The following is a 15,873-nucleotide window of genomic DNA, read 5'->3' on the forward strand; positions in this document are numbered from 1 at the left end:
ACCTTGGGGCGCCTGGGTGGCTCAGTGGGTTAAAGCCTCTGCCTTCAGCTTAGGTCATGGTCTTGGGGTCCTGGGCTTGAGCCCCACATCGGGCTCTCTGCTCAAGCGGGGAGCCTGCATCCTCCTCTCTCTCTCTCTCTCTCTCTCTCTCTGCCTGGCTCTCTGCCTAATTGTGATCTCTGTCAAATAAATAAATAAATGAATATATTTTTTTAAAAAGTAAACCACCTAACACTAAAAACACAGCCATACTGGAAGTATAGAGAAAGGGCCCATAGGGAAAAGGCAGGGAATGAATTAAACTTAGAGTCCAAAACTTTGTCCTAAAGAGAAGAGGAAATTCTCTGGGTGGTTTTGCACTATTCAGTTCAACGTGTGTTTTTTGTGATCCTGAATTAATTATCTGGTTGGGCATCTGTGTAGCCCACACATGAGGGAAAGTGGCCAGTCTAACATTTCTTTTTGTTCTGAGAAAGGCGACCTGACTGGGTGAGAAGTCAGGGAATCGTTGGCATGATGCAGTGATGACCATGGTTCAGTAACTGTGAAACTGACCCCGGCAAAGCCAAGCTCACTGGAAAAGCCCAGCATTCCTTTTTTCTCCATTTAAATGAAATAAAAGCAGTTATATAATAAGAAAAAATACTTTCTACTAGCAGGTACTCCATACCAAAGCATGTAAGCATGGTGTATTTATTACATGATATCTCCAAGATCCTTCTACCCAGCCTGCAAAATGGGTGCTCTCATAGCTGCCGACTGGGAATTACCCCAGATTTTTATACTGGCTGGCTGTAGCCAGCCTGGGAGGACAGGAAGGATAGATATTTCTCCTGGTTTCAAATCCGAAATCTTGTTACTGACCTACAATAGTGGTGGCTAAGGAAATGGCAGTTTCACACTTGCCTGATGCATTCCCAGGGGAATCTTAGAGTACTGCTATGGGGGCAGGGGGAGCTACCCTGGAACTCCTGTGTTTGGGGTCATTTCAACAAAGAACAAAACAGAACAGTTGGGGGTCTTGGGCTGTGAGTGTCAGCCACCCGTTGCCCAGAGCTGCCTGGGGACCAGTGTAGCACTGGGTGCAGCCATCCCCAGAGAGAAGGAGTCACCTCTTCTGTCCAAGATTCGGTGCCCCTCAGGTCTGCAGGCATGATTCGGTGATTTCCCTTCCCATCCAGCCACAACCCCTTTTTATGCTTTGTCAACTTGTTTTAATAAATAATAGGGGTTATACTTACTCATCTTTTATACACCTTAACAGATAACTCCTGTGCGCCTTGACAAAGGGGAGAGGTGATTAAAGCAGGAATTACCTTAGTTTTACAAGGAAACAAGTACCAAAGAGATTATGTGATTTGCCCAGGATCACATGGCTTGGAAGGGGCAGGGCTTGAACTCCAGCCCTGTGTTTTAGATCTTAGAGGCCTTGCAGCCCTACTGGGGGGGGGGGGGGGGGGGAGCGCCGCTCAAGCTCTCCTGGTGGGTGGTGGGAGTTTCAGCAAGGGGAACTGCGTGCAAACTGAGCTCTGAAGGGTCAGTTTCATGAGTGACAGGCCTGGCTCCTTTCCTTCCAGGTTAACGTGTGGAAATGACCACGAGGAACCAAGAAATAAGATCAATTTTGGAAAGGCGCGTAGGTTGCTTCCTTCCCTAGAGGAAACTGAGCCTTCCAACTTACACCCAATTGCTACTGAGGCTGCCAGGTGTGCGAAATCACGTCCGCTCCAGCTTTTTGGCAGCGTGTTTAAATGCGGAGTGATAAAATGCCCTGGACCAGCCCCCCAGATCTCTCCGAAACGGGGTGTCAGCCGCTTTAGCCTAACTGGGCGCTAGGGGGGGTGTCTGCCCCGCACCCAGAGGGTGCCTGTTAGCGAAGACTTTCCTAGCGCAGACTTTTTGGGGTGTGGGACTGGTGAGAGGAGTAAAGTGGGGCGAGCCCACCCCGAGCGTCCTCTGTGCCCAGACCTGCCTGGCCGCTGGCCTGCCTCAGCCACAGCCTGCGGCGCACAACGAACTAAGGCAGGGCGCGGCGCCCCTAACGGACTGGGAGAGAAGGGACCTGGATGGCGCGCCGGGCCAAGGTGGGCGGGCAGCCTCAGCCGGCAGCTGCACCCCATCCCCCGGGAGGGCTGGGGAAGGCCGGGCCGCCGAGCGGACGAACGGGGTGGCGGGAAGTCGCCTCCATGCTTGCGCAGCTCTCCCGGCCTTTCCTCCCGTCCTCCCAGCCGGCTCCCCCGCCCGGGACGCTCCGCGCCATTCCGCGCCTTTGGCCCTAGCTCAAGGTCTTGTGATGTGATTAGCAAAGCCAGCGCCTTGTCCTCAGACACTCAGCCCAGCTCGGCAGGCCCCGGCGCTGAATCCCTGTTTACTGCAGCCTGGGCGGAGAGGGGGGCGGAGAAACGGGCCCAGGCTCCTCCGGGTGAGACTGCCGCTGCAGCCGCCCGCGTGGCCACTCCCGCCCCCACCCCCACCGCGTCTCCACGTGCAGTCGGGACGGAGCCACCACCCACCGGACGCAGGCCTTGAGCCCCGGCTACCCACCAGCCGGCCAGAGCACTCTTTGCGAGCCAGCCGGCTGCGCGGATGGTTGCAATATTCTCGCATTTTGCAATTCCCGCGCCCAGTCTAGAACCGAGAGTGAGAGATTAAAGCTCCGCAATTTCGCCTAGCAGGATCGGGCGGGGAGAGACACGTCCAGGGCTGCAGAATCCTGGCCACGTTCAATGTGCAGGGGATTTCCAACAGTGCAGCCCCAGAGAAGGGGAGCCTTATCTTCCCGCCGCCACCCAGCAGCACCCATCGAGGACCAGCTCTCCACGCCGCCGCAGGCGCTCGGGCAGCCTGCCCCGTCCCGAGGCCTCCCGCCCCCTCCTCCGGAGGAAAAAAAAATTGGCGGCGGCCAATGGGAGGCCACGAAGGAGCTTGACGTCCGCGAGCCGGCGGGCGGCGTTGCCTGGAGACCCCGGCGGGGTCAGCGTTCTGTCCCCTCCCCCGACACGCCCTCGCGGCCGCTGCCGCGCTCACCCGCCCTATATAGGGCGCGCGCTCGCAGGCCGCCGAGTTCCAGCAGTCTGCGAGCTGTCGCCGGCTTCGCGCAAGGGGGGGGGGGGGGGCCGGGCACCCCCGGGACGCGGAGGAGCACTGTTTGCTTCTCTGTCGTCTTTCCCCCCACTCCGCACTCCCGGGCACCCTCAAGCCAGGCCGCACTGCTTCCCTTTCCTCTTGTCTCGTCCCCCGGCAAACTTTCGGTCCCTCCCCCGCCGGTCACCCGTTATTCGTCGTGGCTCGAGCCCGGCCTTGCTTCCCCGAGGGCTCCTCCGGACCTCCCGCCTGCAACTCCGACCATTTCAGGATCCAGAAACATGTCGACCACACTTCTGTCCGCCTTCTACGATATCGACTTCTTGTGCAAGGTACGCGCGGGAGCAAGGAGGGAGGAAGGCGGGCAGGCAGGAAGCCCCTCGAGTTTTCAGACTTTGCCTCTGCCTTCCGCCTTTGGGGCACCCTTCCCCACCTTGACTTTGGGGTCGGGAAAAGTCCTGGAGTTCGCTGTGGTGTGTGCTCGTGCCTTGTGGGCGGGGAGAAGGGGAGCAGGGAGGGAGGGCGGGCAGGAGGGAGTCGCTGTCGCTGTTTAGTTTCTCCGGCGCCGACCGCGGCCACGCTGCCCGGGGCTTCCCGGACCGTCTTTGCGCCGCCCAAGCTGGCGGCCCACGGGCTGAGGATCACATGTCGAAACCGAGCGCGGCCTGGGGTGGGAGTCGGCTCCTCCCAACGCGAACTTGATTCTTTTCGCGCGTGTACGGGTGGAGGGTGGGGGCCGGATCGAAATCTGCAGAAAGGAAGAAGAATCAGAAGGCTGAAGTTCTGCAGCTCGCCCCAACTCTTCCTTTACATATTTCATCCCGTCCTCGCCCCCCTCCTTTTGGCAGACGGAGAAATCCCTGGCCAACCTCAATCTGAACATGCTGGACAAGAAGGCGGTGGGGACGCCCGTGGCCAACGCCCCTAGCTCGGGCTTCACGCCGGGCTTTCTCCGACGGCACTCGGCCAGCAACCTGCACGCGCTCGCCCACCCCGCGCCCAGCCCGGGCAGCTGCTCGCCTAAGTTCCCGGGCGCCGCTAACAGCAGCAGCTGTGGCAGCGGGGCGGCGGGCGGCCCGACCTCCTATGGCACCCTCAAGGAGCCGTCAGGGGGCGGAGGGACGGCCCTGCTGAACAAGGAGAACAAATTTCGGGACCGCTCGTTCAGCGAGAACGGCGAGCGCAGCCAGCACCTCTTGCACCTGCAGCAGCAGCAGCAGCAGCAGAAGGGGGGCGGCGGCTCCCAGATCAACTCCACGCGCTACAAGACTGAGCTGTGCCGGCCCTTCGAAGAGAGTGGCACGTGCAAGTATGGCGAGAAGTGCCAGTTCGCGCACGGCTTCCACGAGCTACGCAGCCTGACCCGGCACCCCAAGTACAAGACCGAGCTGTGCCGCACCTTCCACACCATCGGCTTCTGCCCCTACGGGCCACGCTGCCACTTCATCCATAACGCAGACGAGCGGAGGCCCGCGCCGTCTGGGGGCGCCTCTGGGGACCTGCGCGCCTTTAGCGCGCGGGACGCGCTGCACCTGGGCTTCCCCCGGGAGCCGCGGCCCAAGCTGCATCACAGCCTCAGCTTCTCGGGCTTCCCGTCGGGCCACCACCAGCCCCCGGGGGGCCTCGAGTCCCCTCTGCTGCTTGACAGCCCCACGTCGCGCACGCCGCCGCCACCACCCTCTTGCTCCTCGGCCTCGTCCTGCTCCTCTTCCGCTTCGTCCTGCTCGTCCGCCTCCGCAGCCTCCACGCCCTCTGGCGCTCCGACGTGCTGTGCTTCGGCTGCGGCTGCGGCCGCGGCGGCGCTGCTGTACGGCACAGGGGGCGCCGAGGACCTGCTGGCGCCCAGCGCCCCGTGCGCTGCCTGCTCGTCTGCCTCGTGCGCCAACAACGCCTTTGCGTTCGGCCCGGAGCTGAGCAGTCTAATCACGCCGCTTGCCATCCAGACCCACAACTTCGCCGCCGTGGCCGCCGCCTACTATCGCAGCCAGCAGCAGCAGCAGCAACAGCAACAGGGCCTGGCGCCCCCCGCGCAGCCCCCGGCGCCGCCCAGCGCGCCCCTCCCTGCCAGTGCCACCGCGCCGCCCTCGCCACCCTTCAATTTCCAGCTGCCGCGCCGCCTGTCCGATTCGCCGGTCTTCGACGCGCCCCCTAGCACCCCGGACTCGCTGTCGGACCGTGACAGCTACTTGAGCGGCTCATTGAGCTCGGGCAGTCTCAGCGGCTCGGAGTCCCCCAGCCTCGACCCTGGCCGCCGCCTGCCCATCTTCAGCCGCCTCTCCATCTCTGACGATTGAGGCAAGAGGGCGCCAGCGAGGAGGAGGAAGGGGGAAAGCTATTCTGGGGGTTGGAGGGCGCCCCTGCCACCTGGAGCCCTGTTAAGAGCAGGGAGAGGCGCGGGAGCTCTGGGGGCTGACAGTCCATGAGCAGAGACTGCGGGCCGCACCGAGCACTTGGACTCGAACTTGTGTGCCGGGAGGGGGCCCCACCCTCCCCTTTCGGTTTCCTCTTTTTGTTTCTTGTTTTTATTATTTTTATTATTATTATGAAGTTTCATTCTTGTTGAGCAAAAAAAAAAAGCCAACGAACTTTTGTATTTGATGAACAAAATACTCACAACAGGGCAGTTGTGATGCGAACAGAACAAAAAACCAAACACTTAAAACTTTTTTAGGTCTCCTAGGAGTTTGGGACTTTAGGGGGGAAAAAAAATCAACCCAACACCAGCAGCTACCAACCACCATTCCGTATCTTCACTTGAAAAGCATTAGTTACAGTCCAGATGTGGGAACTCTTATGTGAACATGAGAGAAGTTCTTAATTGTCGTTTGTCTTCAGACCAGTGTAAACAAACAGCCAGCCACCACCTTGCTAAACCTCTAAGCTTCTGGAATCCAATATTCTACCAGGAATATGCCTTGACTGTAGTCCTCCGCTCCATAGGTTTTTGTTTGACACAAAGTTCTTTATGTCTGGAAAAAAAACAAACGTGCATTCCAAAGTTTCCTACTGGTTACTGGTTTTGTTGCCACCACTTAGTGGATGTTTAATTTTAAAACCATTTTGTCTGCTCTTTCTGGAAGCCTTGGGCAGAGCTTAGTTCCTAATCGTTTGGGGGAATAACTGCTGAATTTTTAGCTGTTTTGAGTTGATTTCGCACCACTGCACCACAACTCAATATGAAAAAACTATTTAACTTATTTATTATCTTGTGAAAAGTATACATTGAAATTTTTGTTCATACTGTATTTATCAAGTATGATGAAAAGCAATAGATATATATTCTTTTATTATGTTAAATTATAATTGCCATTATTAATCGGCAAAATGTGGAGTGTATGTTCTTTTCACAGTAATATATGCCTTTTGTAACTTCACTTGGTTATTTTATTGTAAATGAGTAAAAAAATCTTAATTTAAGAGATTGTATGTAATATTTATTTCATTAATTTCTTTCCTTGTTTACGTAAATTTTGAAAGATTGCATGATTTCTTTATAGAAATCTATCCTGATGCTGTGGAAGTAGTTTGAGGAATATCTTATGAGTTTTCTTAGAATGTATAATGGTTGTAGCCCATCCAACTTTTAAAGAAAGAAAAGTTGACCACATACTTTGCAAGCAGGCTTAAATGTGGCATGCTTTTTGTCATTCCAGCTTTTTAAATTAGCAAGAAGAAAAATTTTGTTTTTGTTTATCCCACCAATTCTACTGTGACATACTCTGCGTTTAAAGACATGTAGCAATAATGGGGTGGGGGGGGGGGTTAGTCTCACAGTGCCTTTGGAAAGGGCCAGAACTTGCCTTAAATCTTCCTCAACCAAATAAGTATTTTTCTATCAGTGCTTGAGAGCATTTGAATGTAGGATGGGTTCAACTGCACAAAAGGAGAAAATATTTACCACTTGCTTACATAAGATCTAAAGTGAAAAGGCCACCTCTTAGTGCTAAGAATGGTATGTAGTACATGAATATGCCTTGTTTTTTCATTACAGAAAATTCCAAAAGTTGTACTTTTTTTTTTTTTTTTTTGCGTGTGTAGAAAGGCAGGAATGCTTTCCTGGACAGCGGATGAATGAGCAGTAGCTTTAGTTTGTACGTAGGTACAGTTGGAGCACTATGTATGTATGTACTCGGGACTACTTTGACAGAAGTAGGTTTTGAATGTAACAAGATAAGTCAACTTGAGTTGTAATATATTTTGGGGAATCAGTTCACTACAAATTGTGACTGTAAACATTGTACTGTAAATGTTTTGTAGTTTTCCCCCAATAAAATTTTTGGGAAAAAACAAATATGTAAGATCGATTTCTCTTTACTTTTTTTTTTTTAAAACATCAAGTGTTTTCACTCCTTGTCACTTGGTCAGGCAACGCCGAGCCCTCGGGGGTGGGGGGCGGTGGGGCTAAGATCTGGGGAGCTGGCAAAGTTAGGGTTCAGAAGGGCCTGCCCCTATGTATTTTAGTGCAAGTTCTTTAGCTGAAAGTAATTATTTGGACTGTCAAGGGCATTAGTTAGCTGTTCCCCTTGGTAATAAGATGCATCCCCCTGTTGGCTGACCGGCTGGTGGCAGGCCCTGGCTGAAGCCCTGGAGGGGTGTGGCCCGCCTGTGAGTCACCAAGTGGGTCACGTGCTTGCGGTGGCAGCTGAAGTTCCCATTTTTTTTTTCCTGTTGGGACGCCGGGGAACGGTCCGGCTAGGGGTGGGGAAAGCAGGAGGGTATCGCCAGCCTCAGGCCTGCAGGCCTCTAGAATGCTCCACTGCAAAAGAGGCCCAGCCTTTTTCGGGCTGGAAAAGGAAGAGTTTGACCTGGACTTCGGGAAGCCTGGTTCTGTGTCCTTGTCTGGAGAGGAAGGAAAAGGGAGGAAGATGAAACAGGTCAAGCTTACATCTGGGCTATCTGGGTAATGTTTGTTTATGCGGACAGCTTCCTCTGGGAGTGAGCGAACTAGGTATTTATGCAGGAGGATTAGTGTCTGCTTCGGGCGACTGTTAAGTGGCCAGAAAGTAAATGCAACCCAGGCCTCCAGAAGAAGGAAGAAAAAAAGAAACAGCACCAATTTGTCTGCCGGTTCGCACAAATGAACAAAACCTTGGTATGGTTTGGGGGTTTTGTTTTTGCTTTTTTTTCCTACCATCACTTTCAAGACTTCAAAATCAGGTTCATAAATCAACTCATGTTTTTCCCTTCTCCCATGCTCCCCCCACCACCCCCAGTTCAGACACTTTTTTCCAAAGTAGGTAAAAGATTTAGCAATAGTTTGTTTTCTTATCTACAACAGCTGGGCCCTATCAACCACTGCTTGCTCCTCACTGCGGGGTCTCCTGCGTCTCCCAGCTGAGTCGTGCGGGTGGGGGGTGGGGGTGGGGTCTGGAGCCTGCCGGGCCTCGGGCCTCGGGCAGCTGTTTCGCGTTAGCGATGATTGCGCTGGTGTTAACTGGAGCGTTTTGGTGCTTGGCTGCCGAAGGCGATGGAGAACAGTTTCAAAGTTCTCCCAGATGCCGGGCCCCTGGCTAAAGGCCTGGGCCGTGGGGGAAGGGAAGCCTGGAGCCCAGGAGGGCTTCCAGGGCCTCTCCACCATAAAGAATGTGCAGTGGGGAGGAAAAAGTCTGAAATGCAGTGCTATTTAGGCCAAGCTGCATTTCAAAGGCCTTGTTTCCACCTCATTCCAAAACTTATTTTTCTAAACAAGTACTTTTGATCAGCTGGAATGTCAGACTTGTTGGGGTAAGCCACATTCATTTTTTAAAAATTGGTTTGTTTGAAAGCCCAAGTGCTAGGATCTGATGTTTTGTGTTTGAGACCCAGTGGAGCATGGCAAGCTGGGGGGGGGGGGGGTCATTCAGAAATTTCCTCTTGCTGCAGATCAATGGAGGGTATATATAGGTCATTGTCTTTCTGCAGCAGCTGGAATGAGCAGCACACAAAACTCTTCTGCTATTGCTTGATCACCCTTAGGAAAGTCTTCTTGTAAGGGAAGGAGACTAGAAGTAAAAATTGCAAGCAAGTAAGGACAAGCCGGGATTCCTGTCACGGGCTGGGGAGCAGAACTGAAGCTTACTGGGTCCAAGTCTGTGTCACACTCAAGATAAAATTCTTTCGCAGCCAGTTGTGAAAATGAGCCCAGGATGGGAGGGAGTTGAACATGTCTTTTCTATTATTTTTTTTTTTTCTTAAGACTGTGTTTATGTATTAGAGTGATGAGAGAGAGAGCATAAGCTGGCGGGGTGGGGGGAGCAGACTCCCTGCTGAGCAGGGAGCCCAATGCAGGGCTCGATCCAGGACCCTGAAATCATGACCTGAGCTGAAGGCAGATGCTTAACCCACTGAACCACCCAGGGGTCCTGAGAATGTCTTAATAGTGGGGACGCCTGGTGGCTCAGTGGGTTAATCATCTGCCTTCAGCTCAGGTTATGATCCCAGGGTCCTGGGATCGAGCCCTGTGTTGGGCTCCCTGCTCAGCGGGGAATCTCCTTCTCCCTCTACACTTCCCCCCTGCTCATGATCTCTCTGTCTCAGTCTCGCTGTCAGATAAATAAATTCTTTTTAAAAAAAGAATGTCTCAGTAGTGGCTTTGCCACTGGCTGCTTGAAAACAAAGATATTTTTTCAAGCAGCCCAATTAGTATGTGCCACCTTCTAGATTATTTCAGAGAAGGAATGCATACATGGACATACTTGCTGCTCCTCACTCGGTCCAAATCTACTACTGAGTATACAAAGGGAAAAACAATAACAACACACACAGAAAGACTGAAAAAGCCAAAGCCCAGCACCCACCGGTGGGAAGAAACTGTGGGCAGCAGGGGTTGCAAGTCCCCCAGCATAGCTCAGGAGCCTGGATGAAAGGTCCAGACCTGGGAGGGCCCAGAGAAGGAAGGACAGAGAGGCACAGCTCTTGGCCCCAGGTCTGTCCCAGCAAGAGGATGCTGGGTATTAAAATCTGCTTGGGGTCCAAGAACCACCCCCCACCCCACCTTGGGCTGGACTTGTTCAAGGAGGAAACCCTAGAGAGCATTTGAACAAGGAGAACCATCCCCGGGCACTTGCTGTCCCCCAGTTTTGCTGATGGTGACTAGCCAAGTCCTTGGCCTGGTGACTTGGGGCAGCTAAGTTAAGTGGGCCCCTGGAGGCTGAGCCACAGCCAGGGTCCCCTTCTGTCAGAGGACCGGAGCCACTGTCCATTGTTGTTACCCCATTTCATTGTTTGGTTTTTGCCATGCACACTGCGGGTTGTGCTGAGCTGTGACCATCCAGGACAGTTCCAGTTCCCTGGGGTTGGCAAGGCCCAGGAGGAAGGGAGGAAAAAAGGGAGGGGCTGCGGAGGGGGCCCAGGAGGAGCCCCGTGGGCAGGAGCTAGATGAGGGGCCCCGCAGCAGGAAGCCCTCAGCCCCTCCAGGGTTCCCCAACCCCCCACCACTCCCCTCTCCCCAGCTCTCCACTCCACCTAGGTGGGTTCTCCAACCTCTTCTGACCATGTTGCTAAACCTGGAAAGCACATGAGTGTGTCTATGTCTAAGGGTGTGTCTGTGTGTGGAGAGAAGTCTGGGGGTCCATATGGAGGTAGGGTATGTGTGTGCGTATCTGTGTCCTTGCATGGCTAGCTAGGTGTGCTCATGTTCGACGGAATCATTCTGTATGTGGGTGTTCTGGGGTCTGTGTTTGTGTGCTCTTGCCGCAGGGAGTACTGGCTAGCAGGGCTGCTATGTGCGTGGCGTATGTATGTCCGTAGAGTCTGTGAGTGTGGGTATGGGTTTAGGTGTGTTTGTTGCTGCGTGTGTGTGTGTGTGTGTGTGTAGGTATGTGTGGGTAGAGGTGTTTGTAGGTGTGGGGGGGATACGGGTGTGTCTGTTGCTGTGTGTGTGTGTGCATGTGTGTAGGTATATTCAAAGGTCTGTGTATGGGTAGAGGTCTGGGTTTAGTGTGTCTGTTGCTCTGTGTGTGTGTGTAGGTATGTGTGGGTGTCTTTTTGTGTATGGATATGTGGAGAGTATGTGTTGATGTGGGTGTGTCTGTTGCTGTGTGTATGTGTAGGTATGTGTGGGGGTGTGTGTTTGTGTGAGTGCATGTGTGTAGGTATGTTCAAGGGTCTGTATGGGTAGAGGTCTGGGTTTGGTGTGTCTGTTGCTGTGGGTGTGTAGGGGTGGGGGGGTATGTGTAAGTGTGTGTGTGTGAGTTTGTGTGTGGTGGTGTGGAGGGTTATGTGGGGGTAGGGGGGTGTCCGTTGCTCTGTGTGTAGGTATGTGTGTTTGTGCGCGTGCATGTGTGTGTAGGTACGTTCAAGGGTCTGTGTATGGGTAGAGGTCTGGTTTGGTGTGTCTGCTGCTGTGTGTGTGTGTGTGTTTGTGGGTGAGGGTGTGTCTGTTGCTGTGGGTGAGTGTGTCTGCGAGCTGTTGCTGTGTGGTTAGGTATGTGGCTCTGTGGGGCGTGAGGAAGATTCCGTGGGTGTTGCTGTATGTTTGGGTCTGGACAAGCATGTGTGGGGGTGAGGGTGTTAACAACACCTACAGAGGAAAAGCAGCCCTTTTTAGCAGACCTCCTTCAAGTTAAAAACTGCTTTCAAAACCCGGAAATGGTGGCCAAGCTGTCATCTGTTTCCTCTGGGGCGCGGGGCGGAACAGGGCTGAGCTGGGAAGGTGGCAGACGGGCCTCCAAGTCGGCAGGGACCCCAGACCCTCCTTACTGCATTGCACACCTGCCAAGGACAGGCCCTGCCTGAGCCTCACTGCAGGGACATATTTAGAAACCATTCTCTAGTTGGAGGGGGAGGGGACCCCTTTATTTTCCTCGGTACAGAAATAGCTCTCATCAGATAGGACTTCTGGAGCCCTCTGTGGTGAGAGGCAGCTCTGAAATAGAAGGAAAGATATTAAGGATTTTAGACAAGAAAACTCCTGAGCTCGCTGAAACCGAGTTTAAAATATTTCTCTAAAAATAAGCTTTGTTTTCCTTGTGGATTCCTCTGGCAATCGGGCCCTTGTGTCAGGGTGCTTAGCTGGCCTGTGAAGCCAGGCGGAATTTTTTTTTAAAAAGCAAGTGTTTCCCAGCCGTGGCCTTGGAAATTTCTCTGTTTTCCATTTATTAAACTCCTAGTTTCCAGCTAATTAAAATTATTTTTAAATAAAACTCCATAGCCCAGCAATATTTGATGAGACACAGAATTCCCAATGACCCTTTTTCAAGAGGCCCGGCTAAGCAGTGGGATGACCTGGGACCCCTCCCCTGGGTCAGTTTTATGGGGGAGAGGGGTGCTTGGAAATGCAGGTCCAGGGCCTTATATTACCAAATCCCAGCACCCTCACAGGGACAGGTGAGAGGCTGCTTGCAAGGCTGTCTCTGAGCCCTGCACCCCCTGAGAAGAAGGCGTAGGGTCATTGGGAAGCTGTTTGTCTGCCTGCAACACGGAGCACAGGAGGCGGCACACCACCTGGGGCGGCGGGGACGCTGGGCTGATGGATGTGGCAGGTGGTCCTGCACTACCTGGTGGCATCTTCCTGGCCCGACTGCTGGTGAAGTTTCCAGTCCAGTCAGGCCAGAGTGCCAGGACTTTACTGGGTACCTACAGGGTCCCCAGACTCCCAAGGCAGCATGTTATGAAGCTGAAACCCAGGTCACCAGTGAGCAGGTGTCACCAAGGACCAGATCGGGTGGGAGGCAAATTCAGCCGGCAAGTCTGTCCCCTCACTGCCCTGAGATCCAGTCCAGACATCAGAGGGCTGGGGCGCTGGGGCTGCTGGCTGAGACCCTTCAACTGTCCCACAGGTGGATTGTCTAGTAAATGCCTACCCTGGGGTAACAGAGATGGGCTGACCGATGTCGTCTCCTGCCTTCGTGGAGTGTCCCCACCTTTCAGGTTCGTTTCTGAAGTAGCACGAACCAGCTTTCATTCCTTCGTAGAACAGGATAACATCCTATCTTATATGGATCTGCCACTCTTGGGTTCTCCCCTAATCAGTTGATAGACATTTGAGTGGTTCTGGCTTCTTGGCTCTTGTTAAATAATGCTGCTACTGTCACCTGTGTCCAAGTCTGTCTCTGTGTGTATGTGTGTGTGTGAACATGTTTGCAGTTCTTTGCATTATATACCTAGAAGTAGAATTGCCAGATCATATAGTTACTCTATGTTTAACTTTTTGAGGAACTGTTGTACTATTTTCCAAAGTGATACATTGGTTTTCTGAACTGTTTTTTTTTAAGATTTTTTTTTTTTAAGATTTATATTTATTTACTAGAGAGAGAGAGAGAAAGAGAGAGAATGCAAGCTCAAACAGGAGTGGACGGGAGGAGCAAAAGCAGAGGGAGAAGCAGACTCCCTGAGCAAGGAGCCTGACTTGGGGCTCAATCCCAGGACCCTGAGATCATGACTTGAGCCAAAGGTTGACACCTAACCAACTGAGCCACCCAGGTGCCCCCGGAACTGTTTTATTAATGTTAGTTTCCCTCTCTCAACCTCATGCAGCCTTCATGAGGTCCACATAAAAAAAACTTGTACACTGTTCACAATAGCCAGAAATGGAAACAACCCAAATGTCCATCAACAGATAAGTAAGTCAATGAAATATGGCCAATCCTTAGAACAGTATTTAGTCATAGAAAAGAATGAAGTACTGACACATGGATGCACCTTACAAACAATATATTCAGGGTGCCAGGGTGGCTCAGTCCATTAAGCGTCTGCCTTCAGCTCAGGTCATGATCCCAGGGTCCTGGGATAGAGTCCCACGTCCAGCTCCCTGCTTAGCGGGGAACCTGCTTCTTCCCCTCCCTTTGCCTCTTCCCACTGCTCATTCTCCTCTCTCTCTCAAATTAATAAAATCTTTAAAACAACAGCAATATAATGTTTAGTGAAAGGAGTCAGACACAAAAAGCCATACATTGTATGAGTTCACTTACATGAAATTTTCAGAATAGGCAAAACTATAGAGACAGAAAGTAGGCTGGCAGTGGCCAGGAGCCAGGGGACCAATGGGGAATGACTGCTGGTAGATGTGTTTCTTTTGGGGTTGATGGAGATATTCCAGAATGATGATAATGATGACGGTTACACAGCCTCATGGACATATTAAAATTTGTGTGGGTGTATATTTAAACTCGTGAGCTTTAGTGTATGTGAATGATATCTTTGCTTTTAGAAAATGTATACCCACAAGCTGAAATCGAGGCTGCAAAAGGAAAGGACAGGAAGAAAGCCTCAATCAGGGAAACCAACCTCACCTAGGGTCCAGGAAGCCCTTACAAATGTAAGAAGGGCAAAGGGTAAGTAACACTTAATAAGGTAAAGGGGGCCAGTGAAAGAGTTTCCAAGTAAAAGGAGTTAGTGCAAAGGCCCTGTGGTTAGAGGGAACATTGTTCCAGAGAGGGAAGGAAAGAAGGATATGGTTCTAGGGGGTAGAGAACAGAGGGAGGTGGCACAGGCTGGGGCTGGGGCAGTGGGCTCAGCCCTCAGAAGATCTTGCCTGCTTTCTGCTTCCCACCAATTCCTCTATTAGGACAACATATTTTTGGTTCAATGATTTCTACACTCGTGTTTTCTCATATTATCCTAATGCACTTCACAATGCCTGTATCATTCACTTCCATTCATCTCATTACGGGGATGTTTTATCATCTCCCATCACAAGGCTGAGTACAGTATAGGAGGATATTTTGAGAGACCACGTTCATGTAACTTTTATTACAGTTTAGTGTTATAATTGTTCTATCTTACTATTAGTTATTGTTCATCTCTTAGTGTGCCTAATTCATAAGTGAAACTTTATCATATGTATGTATAAATAGGAAAAAACATAGTATATGCAGGGTATGATTTGTGGTTTCAGACATCTCTGAGGGTCTTGGAACATATCCCCTGCAATAAGAGGGGGGCCACCGTATTACCATCATGCTTTATCACCTTCTGTTTTGCCTCCTCCCCTTCTCAGGCCCGGCCCACAGGTCTCCTGGTAGGAATGCCTTAAAGATTCTAGTAGTTACTATTTATGGAGCTTCTGTCATATACTAAAGCTTTACATATGTTAAAGACAGTCCTTTATATCTACCCAAGACGAGGTACTGTTACTATTCCCATTTCGCAGAGGAGAAAACTGAGCTCAGAGGAATCGTCATATGCCTGAAACTGGGAAGGCTGGAGCAGAATTCTAAAGAATCTAAACTGTTACTCCTTCAAATCACCTGGGGCTACTTCTCTGACTCCTCTCTACCCGTCTTTTCTCATACTGCCTATGAACCCGTATTTCCAAGAAGACTGTATCCTGCCTCACCTGTGCTTTTAAAACACTGTTAGTTCAAGTCACCCTTCAGCTCAAAATCCGCACTCAGAATAAAATCTCAATCTCAAGGAGGCCTACAAGGTCCTCCATTATCCATCCCTCCCCACCAGCTCCCTTCCCTGACCCCTTTACTTTCTGGTTTATGCTCTCCCTTACCCTCATCCTGCACCAACCACACAAGCCTCCTGGCTGGTCCTCAATCATGCTGCGCCTGCTCTCTGTCTCAGGGCCTTTGCACTTGCTGTTCCCTCCACCCATGCTCTTCCACATAACACATTTCCTTCAGTTTTCTGCCGTCACCTTTTCAGAGGGCTGCCCAGACCACCCTAAAACAACAGCCCATCTGGCATTCCTTCCCTCTCATCTGGTTTTATATTTTCCCTAGCATTTGTCATCCTTTGATATACTTTAAATGCCATTGTTTATGAACATACTGTCCTTCCTTTTCTGACTCTAAGCTTCATGAGGGCAGACATTGTCCCCAGAGCAGGGGAAACCCTGAAGGATTTTAAGCTAGGGAGTAA

At 51.7% G+C, this 15,873-nt stretch overlaps 1 protein-coding gene across 1 annotated transcript; it reads left to right on the top strand.

Moving 5' to 3' along the window:
* Positions 1-1,883: 1,883 nt before the first annotated feature.
* ZFP36L2 (ZFP36 ring finger protein like 2) lies at positions 1,884-7,375 on the top strand. The gene is made up of 2 exons (XM_082751027.1): positions 1,884-3,416; positions 3,933-7,375. Exons 1-2 carry the CDS (start codon positions 2,727-2,729, stop codon positions 5,376-5,378), a joined length of 2,136 nt encoding a protein of 711 aa, XP_082607153.1. The 5' UTR covers positions 1,884-2,726; the 3' UTR covers positions 5,379-7,375.
* The last annotated feature ends 8,498 nt before the right edge of the window (positions 7,376-15,873 follow it).

Source organism: Mustela nivalis (assembly GCF_964662115.1).
Source record: "Mustela nivalis genome assembly, contig: HAP1_SCAFFOLD_2213, whole genome shotgun sequence".
NCBI lineage: Eukaryota > Metazoa > Chordata > Mammalia > Carnivora > Mustelidae > Mustela > Mustela nivalis.